At 42.7% G+C, this 23,266-nt stretch overlaps 1 protein-coding gene across 4 annotated transcripts in view; it reads right to left on the bottom strand.

Moving 5' to 3' along the window:
- Positions 1-22,091, bottom strand: part of MSL3 (MSL complex subunit 3) — a 46,092-nt gene extending 24,001 nt beyond the window's left edge. Inside the window, exons 1-13 of one of the 4 annotated variants that reach the window (XM_045874526.3) lie at positions 21,927-22,089; positions 20,513-20,595; positions 20,040-20,135; positions 19,602-19,702; positions 18,957-19,042; positions 18,250-18,372; positions 17,292-17,452; positions 16,378-16,536; positions 14,352-14,614; positions 13,577-13,686; positions 9,695-9,794; positions 8,912-8,996; positions 5,779-6,588 (exon numbers count right to left, since the gene is read on the bottom strand). In XM_045874526.3, coding sequence (XP_045730482.1) covers positions 6,489-6,588; positions 8,912-8,996; positions 9,695-9,794; positions 13,577-13,686; positions 14,352-14,614; positions 16,378-16,536; positions 17,292-17,452; positions 18,250-18,372; positions 18,957-19,042; positions 19,602-19,702; positions 20,040-20,135; positions 20,513-20,595; positions 21,927-22,028 — 1,569 coding nt within the window. In that variant the 5' untranslated portion in view covers positions 22,029-22,089 and the 3' untranslated portion in view covers positions 5,779-6,488. Of the gene's footprint in view, positions 1-5,778; positions 6,589-8,911; positions 8,997-9,694; positions 9,795-13,576; positions 13,687-14,351; positions 14,615-16,377; positions 16,537-17,291; positions 17,453-18,249; positions 18,373-18,956; positions 19,043-19,601; positions 19,703-20,039; positions 20,136-20,512; positions 20,596-21,499; positions 21,611-21,926 lie in introns of those variants that run through there. The other 3 variants (XM_045874536.3, XM_064573736.1, XM_064573737.1) reach the window with 3 other exon arrangements.
- Between the last annotated feature and the right edge of the window lie 1,175 nt (positions 22,092-23,266).

The raw sequence follows: 23,266 nt of genomic DNA, 5'->3' as shown, positions 1-23,266 counted from the left end.
AAATAAATAAATAAAATCTTTAAAAAAAAATTAATCTACAATATATGGGTCAACTGGGTGGTTCTAACCGAGGCTAAGTTTGGCAGATTGTGGCTCGCTTGTCTATGCATCTGTAGTGGGCTCGTAGGTAGGTGGGGGGGTTGGCTGATCTGAAATGGTTTCATTCACATGTGGGACAGTTGGCTGGTAGGTGGTTGGGTGATGAGAATAACTAGGCGACATGTCTCTTATCATCCAGCAGGTTAGCCTGGGGTTGGTTCACATCTCAGCAAGGTTCCAAGGGAGAGAAGGGAAGTGAAGCACTTCTGCCCTATTTTCTTGGCTAAATCAAGTCCCAGAGCCAGACTAATGTGGGTTTCATACTAAGCAGAGCAGTTCCCTTGCTGTGATCTATTGATAGTCAGCCCTCAGCACAAGAAAAATAAAAGCCAGACCAAAATCAAGGGGAAGGAAAATGGATCCTAACTCTTGAGAAGAGAAACTAAAAATTCACATTTGAACTTGATGTAATGAGCACTGGGTGTTACATGCAACTGATGAATCACTAAATTCTACCCCTGAAACTAATAATATACTATATGTTAACTAAATTGAATTTAAATAAAAATACTTAAAAAAATACACATTCAAAAGATTAGGGATAGGGACATGGGTGTGTGTACGTGTGTGTGTGTGTGTGTGTGTGTGTAAAGATTTAGAAGCATTTTGTGTGTAAAGATTTCGAAACATTTTTCAATCCATCTACACCATGGCTTCTTATGGACCACCCAATTAACAAAGGGTTTCGATGCTATGATTGGTTAATCTTCATGTGCTATAGAATATAAACGACAAGATGAACAATCACATATCAAAAGAAAATCTTACTAGGTTTCCCTCCATTTTTGGTTTTCAGACTTCGTTTTATGTACTGCCCAAACACACTTAAATAGCCTTCCTCCTCTAACACTAATAGGTGTGTTTCTATACAGCTCACAAATCATCTCACCCAAAATCATTTTCTGGATAATAATAAACAACTAATAGATGCTGATGACCTGAAATTGTCTCAGAAGTCACCTTTACAATAGTGAAGATTGAGCAGTAAATAGAATCAGCAGACTGCTGTAATTTACCTTTGTGCCAAAGCAGATCTCCAAAATGACTTACTAAATTATTCCACTGAAAGTTGTAAATCTGAGTGAGAAAAGTACAGATCAATAGAAAAACACAGTTGAACACTTTACTACCTATGATTTTTCACGACCTTCTGGAAGAATAAAGTTTGATGTTGTAAAGAAATTCCAAAACATGAAAATTTGTAAACATGAACTGGCTATGGTTTGAATTATTCTTAATTCATGCTATTTTTGCTGTCACTAACTCCTTCTGTTTATTAACCTTTTTTTGCTTATATACTTATTCCTTATGCCCTGCCGTGCAGAATTTGGAAGTTAAGGAAGTTTGAAGATCTGTCAACTCCGTATTTGCTCATGAAGGAAATTGTATGAAGGCACAGCACTGTGTTTTCTGAACTTCAGGTGAAGTGTGAACTCAGTAGAAGTGGAGTGAGAAAAGGAACCCTGGCCTGCTTTGGCCAATGGTGCATTAAAGAAGCCATGTTGAGGGGCGTCTGGGTGGCTCAGTCAGTTAAGCATCTGCCTTCAGCTCAGGTCATTATCCAGGGTCCTGGGATCGAGCCCCATGTCTGGCTCCCTGCTTAGCAGGGAACATGCTTCTCCCTCTGCCCCGCTTGTGCTCTCTCTTGCTATCTCTGTCTCTCTCTCTCAAATAAATAAATAAAATTTTAAAAAAGAAGCCATGTTGAGGTGTTGGATCAAATAGCTTTTCAGTTCTCGGGGCGCCTGGGTGGCTCAGTCGTTAAGCGTCTGCCTTTGGCTCAGGTCATGATCCCAGGTCCTGGGATCGAGCCCCGCATCAGGCTCCCTGCTCTGCGGGAAGCCTGCTTCTCCCTCTCCCACTCCCCCTGCTTGTGTTCCCTCTCTTGCTGTGTCTCTCTCTGTCAAATAAATAAATAAACCTTAAAAAAAAAATAGCTTTTCAGTTCTCAAAAATGCATTTTCATGGTGTATTTTTCTTGAGTTGTAGGCATAACCAATCCCTGGATCTCCTTCACCTACTGTAAAATTCACCTTTTAAAAGCTTACAATTCAGTGGTTTTTAGTAAAATCACAGGGTGGCACATGATCAGTAATTCCAGAATATTCTACCACCCTAAGGAGACCTCAGACCTATTAGCAGCCAGTTCCAACTCCCTCCTCTCCTCATCCTCTAATGACCATTAATCTATTTTCTGTCCCTATGGTTTATCTATTCTGGACATTTCATAGAAATGGAATCATAGAACATATAGCCTCTTGTGTCTGGCTTCTCCTGGAGCCCTTTTGATGAGTGAAAGAACATAGAAACCTGATGTTCCCAACTCCTGGGGTGCCCTTGCTCTTGCCCCACCTGCCTGGAGGCCAGTCTCAGCCTGGCAACCCATCTCCACAAAAGGTCAAAAGTACAAATCCATTTTCTCAAGCATTAAGTGAATGGTCGCCATTTTGGCAGAGTTATAGAGCTGAAGGGGAGGCTTAGTGCGTATCACTCAGCAAAAGCATCCCAATCCTTGTCCATTTCTAAAGCAGACCTTTTGTTGCTTTTCTCTTCCTTTCTCCTCAGAAATCTCCACCCTCCCCTGAGTGCACAGCCGACTGTTCACCACCATATGAACACTTGCTCATTCACCCACTGATACTAATTGTAGTCCTTGGTGTGTGAGGACAGAGATAACATGTAGGCTTTCAATGCATGAGGCACATCGGCAACATGTATAATCTTGAGAGGATGGTCTGGGCTAGGGTCCCAATAGCTGCTCCAGAGAGCATCAATGTGCAGAGAGGAGCTGGCTAAGCACCTCATCCCAGGCCTTGTGGACATTCACAGGGGACTTACATTCTGCTCATCAATCAGAGGAAAAGCTAAAGCAAAGCAATGGCCATTTACAAATTCACTTGGAGTTTAGATGTATTCCAGGGAATAGAGAGGCAGAAAGCAGAATTATCTTTTTACTGGAACTAGGTAAAAACAACACAACTCAATTAACTTAAATATGTACTAATGATTTGTCCCAGAGGAGCATCAGGAAGAATTTGGCACAAGAATAAGACAAACAGAATTAGAACAAAAGGGTGTCTCTCCAATTGCATTGCTTAAAAAAAGATTTAATTGGTTTATTGAGGAGTCTTATCTCATTTTGAAGTAAACATGATTTCCCCAAATTACTGCTTTTAATTTTAATCTGTTCAAACTCCCTTCCCCAATGGATATAGAGTCCCTTAAAATCTTGCCAGATTTTTCAACTAGCAAAAACTTAAACTTACCTAAACTGACATCCATGCATCAATTAACAGTAGAACTATCCCTTCTTTCTTGGACAACGGGAATGTTAATTTTGGAAAATGTTGCCATTTATGATTACCTTATACTTTTTACAATTAAGAACTGGTTAAAATAACACAATTCCTTAATATAGAACTTAAGGAAGAATCAATCTTAAGTGCATTCCACACCAAGGATCATACCTTATTCATCCTTATCTTTCCAATACCTAGCAGTTTTTGCACCACAGTAGGTGGTTGTTAATAAATGTTCAGATAAACTTACTGTTGACAAGCTAAATATTAAAGGGCAGAGGCCACTGAGTTATTAGAACAATGGAAAAACAGGGTAACTGTACTTCCTCAAATTACAGTTAAGACAGACATTATTACAGAGTTAATAAAATCTAGTGACAGATGTCAACTCTCATAAATTGCTAAATAATTCTTTTAATTTTTTTAAAAGATTTTATTTATTTGACAGAGACAAAGCAAGAGCAGGAACACAAGCAGCAGGAGTGGGAGAGGGAGAAGCAGGCCTCCCGCCAAGCAGGGAGCCCGATGCAGGGCTCTATCCCAGGACTCTGGGATCATGACTGGAGCTGAAGGCAGACGCTCAACAACTGAGTCACCCAGGTACCCCCCAAATTTTTTTTAAGTAGACTCCACACCCAACATGGGACTTGAACTCATGACTCTTAAGAGTCGCATGCGCTGACTGAGCCAGCCAGGCACCTCAATAAATTTTTCTTTTGCTTTTTTTGTGCGCACTGTACTACGGAATGATTTTTTTTTAATTTTATTTATTTATTTGACAGAGAGAGACATAGCAAGAGGGAATACAGGCAGGGGGAGTAGGAGAGGGGGAAGCAGGCTTCCCGAGGAGCAGGGAGTCCGATGCAGAGCTCGATCCCAGGACCTGGAATCCTGACCTGAGCCGAAGGTAGACGCTTAACGACTGAGTCACCCAGGCATTACGGAATGATTTATAAATCTACTTTTGTTCAGACAGAAGTGGTTTTTTTGGTTCTCAAATGTTGTTTTCAAAGTCCTAGTACAAGGACCTGATATACAAATTACTGAAATATTATTTTCAATATACCTTTAAAGGACTTAAAAGGAAAACATTAACATGATAAATGTGACACTTAACTGCAAGGTTTGGCAGTGTAGGAAAATAACAATTTAAAAATTGACAAGAGGAAGATAACATAGAATTTTTAGAAGAATGGTCTAGACATTTAAATCATATTTTTAACTGAGTATTTGAAAAATGATTAATGATATATAATAAAGGGATATTTTGAAGTTCTTTAAATCAACCTAAGCTGCAAATAATTAGCTTAAAGGAAGTTATGATTAGGAAATGCCTTGTCGGAAGAAAACTTTTCATTAGAAAATGAATGAATTGTAAACTCAAGGTATACAACTGTATAAATGTTCCCAGAGATGGTCTGTGTTCATTTCACTGGAGACGTTAAACAAGGAGATTCTTGTAAGGGAAATTTTTTTCTTTTTTCTTTTCCAGGCCATGAATAATTACTGATTAAACTTTTTCAGCAATTCAGAGCACACTGCAGGTGCACCAGATTTAATTAAAGAGGCACTGCATAAACCAAATGGAAATGAAACATAGTATGAACTCAGTGCTATTCCTGATTAGACACCCAAAACCTGAGTCTTACTTAGCTACTAACCACACTAAGATGATGTCTACTTTGATTTACAGGTTCTGAATCTCACTAGTCAGTATATGCAGAAGTCTCTTTGATGGAACCATTGAACCATTTTAGATTTTTAAAAAATCCCCTGTGGCCTTTGTCATTCATGACCAATGGCCTTTGGAAGTTAAGGTCAACTGAACTGAGCTACAAGAAAAGGCAGGTGCTATATAGTCAAGGCTTGTACGGTACTGGGATCCCTTTAATTGAGTTACAACTTTCTTAAATGTCTAGGCCATTTTCATAAAAATTATTATGTTATCCTCCTCTTGTCATTTTTCAAGCTGTTTTTTTCCTAAACTGCCAAACCTTGCAGTTAAGTATCACATTCATCACGTTAATGTTTTCCTTTTAAGCATCCTGGGGGAGAGGGGGGCACATGAGAGACTAAAACGAGGATTAGAAGGGTGACTGCAGAGACCATCAGCTGGCAATGGTGGACGAGGATAAATGTGTTGGCCCCAGACCACCTCAGAGGGCAGGAGCAAGACAGCAAAAAACTACGCTGACTCCCAGTAGCCACCTTCTTCTGGTCAAGCCACCAAGTGGGCCAAAATCAAAGAGGGACAGAAAACAAAAGGCCTTAGCAAAAAAAGGCACAAAAGCAAAACAAAATAAAACAAAAAGTTATGTCAAGAGATTACCTCACTGTTCCTTTGCAACGAAGAGGACAAGGCCAGAGTGAAAACTCCTGGTTCTTTGCAACAAGATGGGCAACACTTTATTTAGATCACCAAAAATAAGGTTTTACAGAAAGGGAACCATAACATTACACAACAAAGTATAGCTGTAAAATCTCAAACAAGAGAGGCAACACTTTATTTAGATTACCAAAAATAAGGTTTTGGAGAAAAGGAACTGTAACAAGCAAATGTGTGACTGCAAATTTTCTTTTGCCATCGATATCAATTCCCTCTAAAATATTTTGGGACTACTTTGTGATTTCCAAGCAAAACTAAAATTTGTTGGACAGACTCGTTGAGCCTCATCACAAGAATGAAAACAGTTTGGAAAACAATTTTGCTTAATGCTAACAAATAACTAAAAAACGTGGTTATTGCTAACGAATTAATTCCAACAGCTACTGAAACAGCCTGACCTACACATGCTCTCATTAACGCTTCACTGTGAACACAGCTGTTCTTTTCCTGCTGTCACAGATGACATGAACAGTGGCAAGGGTCTCATGCTGGAGGCTGGTCAGGCACCTAGGAAGTAAATCTTAACAGAAATAACTACAGTATGTAAGTAACTCAAACAAATGGGCCCACCTCTGCCAGAGCCCCCAGGGGGGTGGGTGTCATGTCAGCTCTGTAAAGAAGGTCCCCTATCTCCCTAGATCTTCATTGGGAACCTAGAGCACAGAGCTAGACAGAGAAGCTGTTCTTCTAGAACCATCAAAACTTCAATAAATCGCCCTGGGGTTCTTGGTGCTATAGTGCGCCTCACAGGCAGCAACATAGGCCGACTCTGGAAAGAAGTCATCATGATATTCTGCCAAAAACCTGGGAAAAGAAGAAAATGGCCCTGATGATCTTTACAGTGAGGACTCAACACAAGCAAGCAAAATTTTAACTTGCAACCATTCGAACATTTCACCTTTTTTTTGGTATTCCAAAGGAAAAAAAATTGAATATAACCTTGATTTCTACGTATATCTGGCTTCTACATTAATTACCATTTCAATGGGATCCTTTCACTATCAAGTGTACAAAGAGAATAGAACCTAAACTCCACTAGGTGGCAGGCTTCATTATACAAACACTGAAAAAAAAACCCAAAAAACTGGCTCTGACGAGTACTGCATTTTCCTGTTATAAAACCGATATTGGGGCGCCTGGGTAGTTCAGTTGGTTAAGCGTCTGCCTTCAGCTCAGGTCATGATTCCAGGGTCCTGGGATCAAGCCCTCCATCGGGCTCCCTGCTCTGGCGGAAAGCCTGCTTCTCCCTCTCCCTCTACCTGCCATTCCCCCTGCTTGTGCTCTCTGTCAAATAAATAAAGTATTAAAAAAATAAAACTATAAAAAACTATAAACTCGGGGCACCCGGGTGGCTCAGTCAGTTAAGCGTTTGCCTTCGGTTCAGGTCATGATCCATACAGTCCTGTGTCGGGCTCCCTGCTCAGTGGGGAGCCTGCTTCTCCCTCTGCCCTTCCCCCTGCTCATGCTCACGCTCTCTCTCCAATAAATAAATAAAATATTTTTTTTTAAAAAAAGCTATAAACTCAACAAATGTCACTTGAGAAATTCCCAATACTTTCTGCAGGCTAAGCTAAACCAAAATTGAATAGTATAAATAGTAAAGAGTATTGCCATTTGGGTCCTAATTTGCCATTCCAAAAGGTGTTACAGTTCCAGCTTATAGTAGCAAAACTCATAAACAAGGCTGACTTATGTCTGATGATGGCACCATTATAATGAGGCCAGTCATTCAAAAGTTCACATTATGCAGATGCTATCTTGTATCTTAAGTGTCAAAGATTTCACCACAGTGGGGCTTAAACATTCTCACATGGGCCATATCAACCACAAAGCTAATTAGTTTCATGCTTGTTTCTCCAGCCTCTTTCCACCTGTGCAAATTCCTAAAAATGTAAGGATAAACCCAATACCTTCTTTAGTAAAAACGGAGTCAAATTCATTAGATAGTTAACTCTTTCTTCTTTGGACCGTGCCATTCTTAAGGTGATTATTGAGTCCACCGATTCTCTAGTTGACGTTTTGGATACATTTTCAAAACCAATTCCTATATTTGTAAATCTTTCTAAGTTAATTCTTAAAACCCTAATTTCTATTTTGTATTGGGCATACCTCAAAATCAGCAGGCTTTCCTATGCTATAACTTGCAGCTATTCTTCATATTTTATTGGCATTATTTGATTTTGGCCTACACAGTCTTTATGCCAAATAGAATTGTGTGTTTGAGGGGGAGGTTGGAAGGGAAGAGTGTATTTTTCATAATTGTTTCTAATAACATGTAATAAAGTCTCATTTCACTCACGGACGCTTTACTCAAAATGTCTACATAAAAATATCCTTTAAAAACTCCGAAAACCTATTTCTCTGCCTGGAATACTTTCCACACTGATGAATCCTACTTGTTTAATTCTTGCAGGTTGGAGCCTGACAACAAGGAAGAGGTACCCCCTCACAGAAAAGAAATAAGATCAGGCAGATAGATGAGCTGGGTAAGGCAGTGTGATGAGCAGCCTTGAACACCAAGCAGAGGAACTGGTCAATAGACATCTGGGTGGGAGAGAGCTGGGCCACCGGCACAAGTGAGTCTGGGGCCCACAGCATGGTGCAAGGAGTAGGGGGCAGAGCCTCAGGGCAAATGATCCTAAGATATAATGACTGGCTCTGTCGGATGAAGAAAACAATACCTTTCTCTGAGTTTACAAACTGTCAGCATGTATTGGTCATTTATCTTAACTCTAAACACAAAAATTCAACCTGTAAATGCTAATATTTAGGTTAGTGTATGCATATGCAACAAAGAAAAGTCTAATATAAGGTACTTCTAAATAAAAAATTTAAACTAAATTATTATCAATCTCATCACTTCTACTGTAAAAAATTTTCTATTCACAGTTACCCAACTGGATTCTTCTAGTGACACAAAAAATTTTATCTCTACACAATAAATTACAGAAAAAAGAAACAGCCAAAAACCCCTGATGTGATGATTATAGTTAGAATCAATCATACTTAGCTAATACTGCGACTATTTAAAATACCACAGAACTAGTTTCCACATCTATTATGGAGGAGTTCAGGAAAGTCGTATATAAGGCAGCAGAGATAAGTTTTTACAAACAAATTTAAATACCTAAGAAAGAGATCAAAGTGCTTCAGTAAAGCCTTCAGATTCTTCTCAGAAAAGGACATCTTTCCAAGGATTTCTGGAAGTTTCACTGCATTAAAAATAAAACCGGAACCATTTACAATTGGCAGACTCTGGCAATGAGCAGGACACACTGAGGGTCCTATTTATCCTATTTAAACTGAAATTAACATCTACAGCATCAAAAAAACCCAAAAACTCTTACTGAACACAGTACAGTGGTACAAATGCTATAAACACAATTTTTATGAAATTTAAGATTCATTCAGTGCCTTTTTTTAAGAGGTCATTCTTCAGTGATTTTTCTTAGACCCTCAAAATTACCACGAGATGTACATAAACTAACAAGGGTGTAAAAACCAAAGTGGAGGGGTGCCTGGCTGGCTCCGTCGGAAAAGCATGCGACTTTTGATCTCAGGGTCATAAGTTCAAGCCCCACACTGGGTGTAGAGATTACTAAAAAAAAAAAAAAGATTAAAAAAAACCCCAAAGTGGAGGGGAAAGGGTGGGGGAAGGCAGAAGAAAGCAGGGACCAGGATTTCTTTTCTTTTTTTTTTTTTAAAGATTTTATTTATTTATTTGAGAGAGAGAGAATGAGAGAGAGCGAGTACATGAGAGGGGGGAGGGTCAGAGGGAGAAGCAGACTCCCTGCTGAGCAGGGAGCCTGATGCGGGACTCGATCCCGGGACTCCAGGATCATGACCTGAGCTGAAGGCAGTCGCTTAACCAACTGAGCCACCCAGGCGCCCAGGGACCAGGATTTCTTACCAAACAATCGTAGCAAGTGTTGTGCCCCATAAATGTAAGAGGGTGGAGGTGGCTGGTCACCTGGGGGGTAACTGTCAGGTACAAGTTTCCAGGAGAGGACCTGAGAAAAGACATAATAACAAATCATTCAATTCATGCTTACCACTGTTATCAAGAGATCTCAAAATCTGGAATCCCAGCAGAAATACACATGCTTTGAGGTTCTCGACTCAAATTGAGTGTCACATTCTCACTCCCAAGCTTCCTGTCCTTCTAGCAACTTAGGAGTTGCTTCACAGCTGGGCCAGAAAATGGGAGTAAACAGTAACAACAAACCAATGTGGAATTTTGAAAGCCATCCCTCTAACTTCCCCATGAAGTTTTTTAAGGGCATGATCTTGGCATATAGGAGTATAATGCATTATGTTGAAAAGGATCAAGCTACAAAATACCCAAGTTCAATATGGCTTGGAAAAAATACACAATATAATGTGTATAATTATTATGTAAATACACAGAACTACCAAGAAGTATATACCAAAATGTTAAATGTCCATTTCTTATTGGTGAAATTATGATTTAGGCAGTTTGGGAGGATAAAGGTATGCATTTTCCATATTGATTATTAGCATATATCTAATAGTTTCCTATAATTTTTTCAAAACATTTTTGCCTTTTAAATCACGTGAGGATCCACCTTCCTTGGCAACATGGAGATACTTCTCATCCCTTAAAAGTTATAACAATAGGGGCGCCTGGGTGGCTCAGTCAGCTAAGCGGCTGCCTTCGGCTCAGGTCACGATCCCAGGGTCCTGGGATTGAACCCCGCGTCAAGCTCCCTGCTCAGGGGGAAGCCTGCTTCTCCCTCTCCCACTCCCCCTGCTTATGTTCCCTCTCTCGCTGTTTCTCTGTCAAATAAATAAAATCTTAAAAAAATAAAATGTGTGTGTAGGGGGAAGGGAGACTAAAGTAAGATTAAGGAAATATTTGATTTCCCAATTCTCAACAGCTATTACCTATAAATTAGCTTAACTGTTTTGGTCATTTTGTACCTTTTCCTTTATAGGAAATCATACTATAATAGAGAATATATTAGTAAAAAGTAGCCTAAACATGTTGTGAGTAATATTACCATTGTTTTAAGATTCCCTAATTTCCTGATATATTTGATTCACTTTGGAAACTAATCTGAACCATTGAATCAAGTGAAAATAGACTTCAACCTTGGTAACCGATTTCTTTTCCTTCTTTCTAAATTTCAGAACTGTGGGTGGATTTCAGGCTTTTGTTAAAGTCAGAGTTGTATTTAAAAGCTCTCTGATGAGCCTCCACAGAAATACTTCAGCAAATTATAAGACTATTTTACTGAGATGCTGCTTTGCCTTTTGGGATCAGTCAAGTTTAATCTGGAAATATAGTAGGGCCAAAGAAAATCCTCTGTAAGACAAGGCAGAAGGATGCCAAAACCACCCCAGAAAAGCTGATGTATTCAATTTAACACAATGAAATTGTAGAAGCGAGTAAGTCTCACCATGGTTCTGTATGCCTCCATGCTGGAAGTCCCAGCTTCAGCCCTGGCCTCACCTACCCCACCCATCTGTGGTATAGATCACTGAAGGCAAGGATTTGGTTTCAGCATCTTTATTCCACGCCCAGCACCTCAGCCTGTGGTGCACACAACTGAAGCTTGGCAACTGTTTTGACAGTGATACTTGAAGTTAACATAGGAGAATCTGCAATAATTGGAACCATGACACACACAACGTTGCAAAATCTGGTCATTTGGCTAGTTAGTAGGCCAGCCTACCTCACTTATTCAACTCTGCATTTCAATGCAGTATTATCACCTTCTATTTACCAAAGATAAATTTCATGGGGGAAAACAGGTTTCTAGCAGAGGGATTCTCAACTGGGGTATATAGACAACCACCTGTGAATCGTAATGTGTACATCCAGACCCTACCCTGATGCAGTAGGTCAGTGAACAGAGAGCCTCAGGTGATTTGGATGCAGAGCTTTTGTTAAAACACATAGAGACAGAGGCACTCACAAAGGTGGGAATTCCCTAAGGTCTCCTGTTTGGTTTGAGAGTCACTGTTGAGAGCCTGTCTTACTAGAAATCCAATTCTACTAGAGCTTGCAGCTGTGCAGCTGTATCTCTAACCACTAGATGGTGGCCTCGCACTGCCAACCTGAGTGGGAATGGCCTTGCCTGAATATTCATGTCCCTTTTAAAAGAAACAGGACTCCCCTTAATAACACCTGCAGGGCCTTGTCTGAAAAACAGGACCCTAGGGACTGCTGTAATAGGAATTTCCTGACTTTCCCTCATTGTCATTGTAAAACAAATTAAGTTTTCCAGCTTTTCTATCGGGGTCAGCCAACTAAGGCCTTCTGCCAAATCCAGCCCAACCCCCTTGTGCTGAAAATGATTGTCATATTTTTAAATGGTTAATAAAATCACATGAATAAATATTTCATGACATGAAAATCATATGAAATTCAATTACTAGTGTGCATGAATAAATTTTGCGGGCATAGAGCCACACCCATTCATTTATGAATAGCTCTCATGCCAACAGCAGAGTTGGATAATCTCGAAAGAGACTGTATAGTACACAACCCTGAAAATATTTGCAATCTGACCCTTTACAGAAAAAGTTTGCCAACTCTCACCATTAAATGTTCTCTCTCCCTAGTAAAGCTAGTTCCCCTATGCACAGAAACAGGGAAATCCTACCTCCTAGGTGAGATTCATAGAATATCCCAGTAGACCAAGATATCTCCTGAGCCTCCAAAACACTCACTACCTACACATCAATTAACTAGCCTTAAAAACAGCATTTTTTTTAAAGACTTTATTTATCTGACAGAGAGAGAGCAAGCACAAACAGGAGGAGCGGCAGGCAGAGGGAGAGGGAGAAGCAGGCTCCCCGCTGAGCAGAGAGCCCCACTCTGGGCTCAATCCCAGGACCCTGGGACCATGACCCGAGCCGAAGGCAGACACTTTACGACTGAGCCACGTAGGCACCCCAAAAACAAAATTTTTATTTTTATTTATTTTAAAAGATTTTATTTATTTATTTGACAGAGAGAGCACAAGCAGGGGGAGCAGCAGAGGGAGAGGGAGAAGCAGACTCCCCGCTGAGCAGGGAGCCCGATGTGGGGCTCCATCCCAGGACCCTGGGATCATGACCTGAGCTGAAGGCAGACGCTTAACTGAGCCACCTAGGCGCCCCCAAAACAGAATTTTTAAAATGAAAAGTTTCCCCACTTGTAAAATGGAAACCTGGTGGCAAGGTTGTTCTGGAAAATCTGAGGTGATTTAGGTCAAGTTCCTGGCACAATGCTGACATATAGCATGCCCTCAAAGGGATGGCTACTAGTACTACTAATAACAATGAATTTTATATTTTTAAATAGTTGGGAAAACCCAAAAGAAGAACCATATTTCATAACACGAAAATTATGATATTCAAATTTCAGTGTCCATAAATAAAGTTTTATTGGAACACAGTATGCCCATTCATTTACATAGTGTTTATGGATGCTTTTGGAATTGGGTAGTCTTGAAGGAGACGGTTTGGCCCGCAAGGCTTAAAATATTTATTCTCTGGACCCCTGTAGAACAAGCGTGCATAAAATGCATAAAATGAAAATACTCATATATTTCAATACTTGTGCTTATTTAAAAGATGACCATAAGCACAGGGCTGGAATCCTAGCGACTTTCTCATTTTAGAAATCAAAACCAATATTAAACATCACCATATGAAGCATTTTGTTAATATCCACAGCAAGAGCAACAGAGTGTTTCTAAGGAAACCGGATTTCCGCTCACAGGACTTAAGCACCATAGAAGGAAGGACTCACTGGGGATGAACAGCAACAGTAATGCTTTACCTCATTTATTTCATTAGTTCTTCTGCCTTCAAAGCCAGCAAACACTGCACTCCCTTCCTTGCTAGGGGTCAGAGGAACTGGTGAGGATGATCTGCTATGCACAGGTGTCTCTTCAAAAGGAAAAGATGTTAATTATTCACTTGTAAATCACAGAGCAACTGAATTAGACTGCCGGATGACTGTTACAGTAAAGAAATTATTAATCTTTAACAATCATATATGATACGTTCCTATCATAAAAAACAGTACCTGAATTATTTGGGGGGAAAAAACAGGAAACAAGTACTGATATATGCTACAACATGATGAACCTTGAAAACATTATGCTAAGTGAAAAAAGCCACAGACAAAAGGTCACTTACTGTGTAGTTCGACTGACAGGAACTGATGCCTAGAAGAGGCAAAATCCATAGGGACAGGAAGTAACTAGTGGTTGCCTAGCAGGATAGATTAGGGCTGGGGGGAGGGAATGGGGAGCTACTGCTACCAGACCCACGAGACACAGCTAAACCAGCCTAGCATCCAACTGCAGAGCTGAAGGTGTGGTGACTCCTCTCTCCGTGCCATAGGCAAAGTACCTGGTGAGCCTTGGTTAGAGCCAAACTCCTCAGTGGATTTCGCACAGCTGAGTGGGTGAATCTGGGTGTGACTCTGCATCCATGCCCATTCCTCTCCTAGCCTCTCTTGTTAGCTGGACTCCCGTCGGGAGAGCAGCTGACTTGGCACAGGCCACGCAGAGAGTGAATGGCTTTCCCACACCGGAGAATGGACCTACTTTTTTCCAGGTGCAGGAACAGCTTTGGCATGCTGGCGGACGTGTCCTGCTGCCGGCGCTTGGGCTGAGGCGAGGCGCTGCTCTCAGACAGCCTGTCACAGTTGGCAGAGTGCCGTGTCGAGCGCCTCAGAGACTGCAAGGCTTCCGGTTCAGCTTTGCGCCTTTTGGGGGTGGCTGGCTCACCTGTGGTGGGCTGACTCTCCGTGGACTGCGGCGTGGATGGATTCAACAAAGGTGGGCTTGGAGAGAGCTCCTCTTGGTTCCTACGGAAGAAGAGGAGAGAGCATCTCTCACTCTCTCTCTCATACTCTCTCTCTCTCTCTCTTTCTCTCTCACACACACACACCTGGCCCACAGAATCTCTGCAAAACCTGGAGCAGTTCTTAAATGTCCTCCTTCAGACAGAAGAGAAAACACTCTGGACTCCACTCCAGGAGAATTACAAACTTTTACTTTCGAATGTGGCAAAACAAGTGTTTTCTTAAAGAGTAACCAAACATATTCGATCATTTAAAATCCTCTTGATAACTCTGCAAGGCATGCTGGCATTAAAGATTGTGATGCCCCTTTTGTATTTGTCTTAGAGCAATGGTTCTCAATTGGGAGTCATTTTGCCCTACCAGGGACAGTGGCACTTATCTGGAGACCGTGCTGTTTTGCTTGTCACAACTGGCAAAGTGCTACTGGCATCTAGCAGGTAGAGGCCAGGGCTACTGCCCAACAACCTACAATGCCCAGGACCCTCCACCACAAAGAATGATCTCGTTCAAAATATCAATAGGGCTAAGGTTGAGAAACCCTGGTCAAGAGAATAGGATTACTATGGTAGCTACACGTGTGGTGAGCAGCATAGCATAACATAGAGAATGCAATCACTGTGTCCTGCATCTGAAGGTAACGTAACATTGTGTCAACTATACTTCAATAAAAGTTTATTTTTTTAATAAAGAGAGTAAGAATACCATGTTATCTCACCACATTGTAACTACTCACAAGAATAGAAAGAAAAGCCACAAGCATCTGCCAAGCTTTGTGGAACACACAGTCCACCCTGGACACTGGCAACCTGGAGATTTGGAGTAGGGCAGGGGAACATCAACACAGGTCCCCAGTGAGTTGCACACGCCTCTCACATAGGGTGAAACCAATGGGAGAGGCAGGCAGGCAGGCTAAGAGATGATCATGAGGCAGACAGAGAACCAGGAGCAAGGAGCCATGAAGGGAAGGAAGAAGGGGATGGTGGGGAAAGATGGCCAAAGCAGAGCATGGTGTGTGACAAGTGGAAAGTTGTTAGTACCCTGTCTTGGGGAGTAGAGTTAGCAGGGGCAGTTGGTAGACAAAGGCAGAGCATAAAGTAGGCAAGAGCAGAAGAAGAAGTGGAAATCACGAGAACAGGCCATTCTCAGGAAGAGAGGCACAGGAAGATAGGGAAGCAGCTTATAGAGGTGAAGGTATAGACTTGAGGTTGGAATTTCTGCCCCTCCTCCCCCAACCAAACAATAGAGATTTGGGCATGCTTGGTGACCGAGGAAAGAAAGTAGTGACACAGCAGAGCAGGAAAGGAACTAATCTTTAGTTGAAGGCAAAAGGTTGCCAGCCCTTTGTGAACTTTCTCATTTAATAACTACCCAAGGAGGCAGCTGTTCTTTCCATTGTGCAGAGGCAAAAGGAAGAGGTTCAGAAGGTATCTCCTCAAGTCACACAACCAGTAAGTGAAGGAGCTAAATTCAAACGCAAATCTTCTACCCTTCTCAGCCTGTGCCTTCTTCATTCCATTTGCCTTTGGAAAGACAGGTTAGCTGCTCAAAATCAAACCAAGTTCTCACACTGGAATCTTCACTTGGTAAAATCTTTTAGAGCCATTTGAAAGTGAATGATGACTTAGCTTACCCAGGGAAAAACTCCACTTTTCAATCTCCTCCTCCAAATCTGTTGGCCCCACAGCATTAGATGGAAATCTTCAAAGACAGAGTCAACTATTCGGTTGCTGACATCTGATAGTCAAACTGCAGACTGTCTAACTTACCTGTTAGTGTTTGTGGCACTTTCCTTAATTGGAAGAAAAAACTTGGACGAAGTCACCTTTTTATACTGAACTTGTTCATATGGATAGAGTAAAACCAGTGGGAGCGTGTAATCAAAGGTTATTCTTAATCCATCCACCATCTCCTTACAAAGGTCAACACTAGGAGAGTAAGAAAAGATTAGAGATGCAGTAAATATTCTCCGAAATGTCATAATGAAGTTACACGTTTTTAATAAGGCAGAGTTTAAAGCTTAAACGCTATGTATTATACTTACACTTATAAAGAATACAATGAGTTTGTAGATGCTGCCAACAAAAAATTAAATGGAAACATTGATCTATGATATAAAGTGAAAAAAACACACCAGTAGTTTGAACTTATTGCACTGAACACGAGGAGCCCGAGCAGCCTGTGCTGCAGAAGGTGGACAGGCCCCAATTACTGGGAGCCTGAAGGGGGTAGACCTGATGAACTAATCCTAATACTTGTTTCAAATCAAACAATCTGCCTGTCTGACTCTAATCCAGCTGGGTCACATGCACAAGGCAGGCTATGAACACGATTATCCTGCCTGAATAAAAACCTATTTGTAAACAAGCTTTGATAAAATTTTCTTTGCCCATTCTGGTGCTTCAAGGACAAAGAGTTATCTCCCTATATTATAACACTGAAAAAAACTGGTCTTGGTGTTGAGGCAGTGCATACTCAATATATCCAGACCAGATTGAGCATTTCGAAAAAGGGACAGTATTTTGGTATTAAATGTTATTAAATGAATAAGTTGAGTGATATATTAAATGAACTCCAAATTACAGAAATAGAGTGTCACCTGTTCTAAATGGAAGTCACTTCTCTAATACACAGAGAGTCACTGAGGCATCAATCCCCCCCCCCCCCCCCGCCAACTACTCACTTCTTTTCTGCTGGGATATAGTGCACATTCATATTGGCATGTGGCATAGCATGATGGTGACGAGGCCTCTCATTGGCTGAAAAGGCTGCATTGATAGCAAAATGCTTCACGTAGGATTCCAAAATAGTTATGATGTTGGTCTGGCATGGAAGTTTCACTAACTGTTAATAAAAAAACAGACATCTGATGCATGCAACTCATTATATAAACCATATATTCCAAGAAACAGTGCTCTTGTCTATATAAATTTTTTAACTCAAAAATAAAGCCAATTCTGTTTGAGAATCTTTTAAATAAATATGCCTTGAAGCTCTATGACTGCTTCTACTAATCATTACCCACGAAGAATACAGTATAAATTTTAAAAATAAATGTAAGCAGTGATTCACATCTTAATGATCAATTACAGCCACCTGGGGAGACTATGTCCACAGTCAGCCTCCATGACAGCTCAATTATGTCTTAACCTCTCTTTAAAATATTTGAGATAGCATCCATGTGCATATGTGAGGTGGGAGCGGCGGAAGGAACAGAGGGAGAGGGAGTGAGAGAATCCAAAGCAGACTCCCCACTGAGTGCAGAACCCAATGTGGGTCTTGATCTCACGACCCCGAGATCAAGACCTGAGCTAAAACCCAAGAGTAGGATGCTTAACTGACTGAGTCACCCAGGTGTCCCGTGTCTTAACCTCCTGAATGAAGTCCAGGCATAAGGAGTTTGACAAAGCTCCCTAGAGGATTCTAATGGACAGCCAACGCTGGGAAAGACTGTGCATGCCTTAATTCAATCAGCAGCAGAGCAGTACCATCAGAGAACTTTAAAAACCTAACTCAGTACAAAACTTAAAATATGAATTTCATTCTTACAAGATTCTTAATTGTTTGAGTCTGCGACTGTAAAATATGGCTAAATGAAAGCTCTATTACAAACCCATGTTTTATGTATTCTCCCTGCATACCCGTTTCCTCCTGTTGATATAGTAACAATCATCCTCAAGCTTCTTTTTCAGAACTTCAGGGATTTCTATAGTTATCGTTCTTTCTTCCATTTCCCTTTTTGTGTGCAGCTCCGGTTCTTCCTTCTGCAATATCACAATTTCATTTTTAACTACTCGTAACAGTAAGAGAGTTTATATCCAAAGGAAGACTAACAAAGGAGAGCCTACTATGAAACAAACCCCGTTAATCCTCAACACTCATACCAGAATGCCACATGTCCTAGAGAAAAGTACATTAAAGGCCAAAAGTTAATGTGTTTTAGGGCACTAACCTATGTTACCAATGCTAATTTTGCTTCTCCCCCTTTTAAGTTTGCCAGTGATACTTATGTTAACTTCGAAGGCAGGCAGAAGATGCCAAAGTCTGATACACAAGATTTAAAAACTAATCAACACTATAAAAATAAAGCTCATGGCCTCAATAGAAAGAAAGAGGTAACTATGATTTGTGAAAACACTTTATGGGTAAAAAGAGCTACCAAGAGATTCATACAGTGACTATAAATATAAATAAGGATTATTTTCCCTTAAAGATCAAGTGCAACTTTACAATATCTGGTTAAAACAATGCATTTTTACAAAATGATCTGCAACTGAAGAATTCTATCACATAATTTTACCACTAAGTATATGCCAAACACAGCATTTTTACAATAGAAACTTTATACCACTTCCGTCTTTTCTTCAATATCACTTTCTTCACTTATTTCTTCATCCTTTTCTTCACTACTGTCATCAGAGGAACTGCTTATTGCTAGGGAAAACAAAAACTATCAGGCAAACCGGCATCATATACTTCCCTTACCTTTACAATTATAATTCTTGAAGGTGGAGCATGTGTCCTACTATTGGCAATAATTAACTGTAGTCCTGCATATATTTTAAATGCTGAACATAAATACTGTACCTTTCAGAATAGAAATTTGTTATGACAAATATAACACCAATTTCAATGAAGCAAAACCCACACAAGTTAACGATCTGAAAGTGTTTAGTCACCTAGGATTCTACGATTCTCTGTTGCATTCATAACTGGGGCCAAGGCTCAGGAAGTGCCAAGAAGACAACATGAGGGGTTAGTACAAATAAAGACACTGGCTGAAAAGGCAGTGGCCATGAGCAAGACTGATGAGATATTATGGACTAACCGACCGCTACTTTAATTGTTAAAAACAAAAGGGGCACATGTTGTATGTAATGAGCTTAAAATGTTTCCTTGTCTATAATTGCAATGACTCCTACCCCTCAATCCTGTGGTATAAAAAGACTAGGTAAAAGTTTTTAGCCAGAGAAAATGAAGTCAAGCCACTCACAGTTTTCATCATTTTCATCTTTTTCTTCAACAGGGAGGCTTTTTAAGACAGAGTCAACACCAGGCAACCTGCAGCGCTTCTTCTTTCTTCCTGTGCTTCTCCTGAAAGAAAATACACACAACTGGAATAAATTTTGATGCTGACTGATATGAGTCTTGAAGCACAAACAAGATATAACAACAGTGATTCTCTAAGGACCTAAAAATCATTAAATCCTAGAACATAAATGTTAATCTCCACTTCAGAAGATTATAATAGTAACCTCACTGAAAACACAGCATTTAGAATACAAGAGCAATTCTTCACGAACACACTTTAAATATATATAATTATTAATAAACCAAGTTTGGCATATTTTTACTTTTCCATTTTAAAAGTTCTAAACACTAAGAGAAAACACATTGAATAACATTTATGTCATGATTTTTGTATTCTTACAGGCGAGCTACAGCTTTTCTTGCCAATTTACGCTGTAATCTCCGATTTTCATCGGTGTCACGAAGGACATGATCTTCAGCTGCCCATCTATCCCAGCTAATCAAACAAAAAAAGGAAAAGCATGTAAAATTCAGTGTTTTCGTTTGATACAAAACAACTACTAAAAGCACCTCACAGAAACAGAAGTGTCCCAGAAGTACTGATGTTTTAGAAAACTATTTAAACATTTTAAAATCACAAAAAGATGCAAATAAACTGAAAAAGGAACTCACACAGACACAGAAACAACTAGGGTTTCTACCAAATATAATTGACTTAAAGTAATCATTCTAAAGAATAGGCGAGATTTGATAAAAAAGCAGAAACAGGAAGTGAAGCTTTTCTACAAGTGTTTCTATAACTTAAATAAGTTTGCAATGTTCTTGTGCAGCAAAGATGATCAATTTTCAATCCCGTTTAACAAGTACACTCACCTTCTGTTCCAACCATTAAAATGGATCAGATATTCTGGGATCTTTCTGCCTTTTTCGTCTTTCCCAACAATAACATCGACAATCTGAAACCAGGAAATATTGTCCGCAAATGACAGAACATACAGAATATTGGAAGTTAGATCAGGAAAACTAGATCATAGATCTCTTTTTAAAAGAAAAGAAAGCAGTCTCTCCTTTTTTAGACTGAAAGCTGGGTTGAAACATTTTTCCTTTCAATTCCATTTTTTTTCCTGAGTGGATGCCTCAAAATAGGAAACATCCCTCCAACCGCCCCGCGATTGGTCTCTGATACTGAGACTGGGTTCAGCTTCTTGAAGCCATTGGCCGACCGATTTGTCACTAACTAAAGAGTCCAGGCCAGACAGGAGAGCTGTAGCCCTGAGACCTCTGGGAGTTGTAGTCTCCCCTGCTCAGCCGCATCCAAGGCCAGGACGGCTGGCTGATTATGCCATCCCTCCCAGAGGGGCCCCTAGGGGGGACATCTGGGGCAAATGATGGGGCGTGTCACCCCTAGGAAAGCTCAAGGCGGGGCGTAAGGTTGGACTGCGAACAGCCAGAGGCTGCGGGGGCGGAGCCCGAAAACACAACACGCAAAACCCAGAAGCCTTGGGAAATCCCCTTGAGGCCAGAGTCGCCCAGAAGCACCTGGGGCCCCAGGCCAGCCCCCAGCCCCGGACTGCGGTGCCCACGCCCACTCGTTATCCAAGCCCCAGGAGCTGCAGTTGTGGTTCAGTTCCCCCTACCTCCCCCCAGTCCCCGAAACTTAGATAGACGGGCACAGGGCGCGACTCGGGGACTGAAAACCTAAATGCTGCAAGACACCAAGGGACGAAAGCTACCGGGTCAACACTGCCCTCGGGTGGGGGGTCGCGGCCTACGGGAGGGTTCGGGCCCAGACACGATTGGTGCTCCCGAGCAAAGGCGTCGCGAGTCGACGGCCAGTGCTATGGCGCTACGGCTTAGGACCTGGCTCGGTCAGGCAGGGCGTCGCACGGGAGCCCAGGTAACGATGGGCCGCGCAGAACGCTGAGAAATTTAACAAGGTGAAAACCGCCGGCAAGCGACCTCCTCGACGCTCAGCCCTCGCTGGCGTCGCGTGCGCAAACCTACGTCGCGGCCCCAACCTCGCGACACTGCACGCGCGAGGTTTCCGATAGCGCGTGCGCAGCCCCGCGCCGGGCGGAAGCGGAAGCATCCGGGCCCCGACTCCCCCAAGCGGCGCCCCGAGAGCGCCCCCTGCTGCACGCACGGCGCCGCGCAAGCCGAGGAGGCGCCGGCATGGAGCGCCGGGCCCCGCCACTTCCCCTGCTCCGCGCCGCCGTCCGCACCCGCATCCGCCACCCGTCCCGGGGTCCCCGGCCCGCGCCTCCTCCCTGTCCCTCCGCGGCGGCACCTTGGCATCGTACAGCACTCGCGCCTTGGTGGGGTCAGGCTCGAAGCACAGCACTTTCTCCCCTGAGTGGAATTTAAATTTCATGCCCTCGCTCGCGCTCATTTGCTCATCGTGGCGGAGGGCGAGGCTCCGGGGCGGGCGGAGCGCGCGCGGTGGGGGAGGGGGGTGGGGTGGGGGCGGGGAGGTGGTGCGCAGCGGCGGGGGTGGGGGGGGAGGGAGCGGGGAATGGCGGAGGCTGCGGCCGCCCCGCCCTCAGTCCCGCCTCGGCCCGCCCCGCGCCGTGGCCGGCCCTGGGAGCCCCGGGGCGCGCGCGCTCCCGGCGGAGCGCGTCTCCGCGAGTCCCCTTGGGCTCGGGAACGACTGCGGCCGGGAATGCCACCCGTGGCGGTGGTCTTCCGGCAGAACGGCCCCTCCCGCGCTCGTGGGAAAGGTGGCCGGCGCGGGGGTGGGAGGCGCCCGGGAGAGAGTCTGTGTGGAGTGGGCGCTGGCGGCGGGGAGGCCAGCCGGCGGCCGCCCTCCAGCAGCCACTGGCCGCGCCGCGTGGGCCATCTTAGCAGAGCTGCGCGCCGCCGAGTGTGGCTCCGCGAGGAGGACGTCGGGCTGGAGTCGGGTCTAGATGGGCGAAGGGTGGGTGAGGGAGTGAAGAAAGCCCTGGGGCTATACCTGGGCTGGGACAAGCAGGTGGCAGGCCTGGAGCCCTCCAGTGACAGCGGGTGAGCATTGGAAGTGAGGCTGAGAGGTCCTTAACCAGGTCGTTAACATCTTAAGTCTCGGCATGGTTTTTCAACCCCCAGCACTCAAGAGTTCTCCCTCAAGATCTGTTGCAACACGCTGAAAATTCCCCAAAGGGGGAAAGTACTGTGAAGTTGGTACTAGGAGGTACCTGCACCAACGAAGTGAGGTGCTCAGGAGATCTTGATGAACAAATGACAAGTGCTGGGAGACTCTTGAAGGGCAAGCCTCCAGAGACAGGAAAGAAGGTGCTGAATTTTTTGCTTTCTTTTGAGGGATGGAAAGTGTTTAGGTAGTGAGTGTAGTTACGCTGGATTAAGACCGGCCTAGAGACCATCTTTGAGGCTCTGAGGTCGTGGGCTATTCTTGCATCCAGAAATTTGCCCTTGCCCTCCCTTCACTGGGTTTCTTGGTATACATCCTGTACATTTCAGCTTGGACACTGCCAAGAGAAAAACCCTCAGGCTTCCCTACATGAATCACATACCCATCCAGTATTCCCTCCCAGCTTTCTATTTATCTGTTTCTTGCATTTACTGTATCCTGCAGTAGAATGGGCTGTTCGTTTCCAAAATGCTCTCCATCAGATGCTCAGTTCCTTGAAGTTG

This window comes from Mirounga angustirostris, unplaced genomic scaffold, assembly GCF_029215605.1.
Source record: "Mirounga angustirostris isolate CCGP_5_RB_7025 unplaced genomic scaffold, mMirAng1.0.hap1 SCAF_11, whole genome shotgun sequence".
NCBI classification, from domain to species: domain Eukaryota; kingdom Metazoa; phylum Chordata; class Mammalia; order Carnivora; family Phocidae; genus Mirounga; species Mirounga angustirostris.
This window is presented reverse-complemented; position numbering and strand designations above follow the sequence as displayed.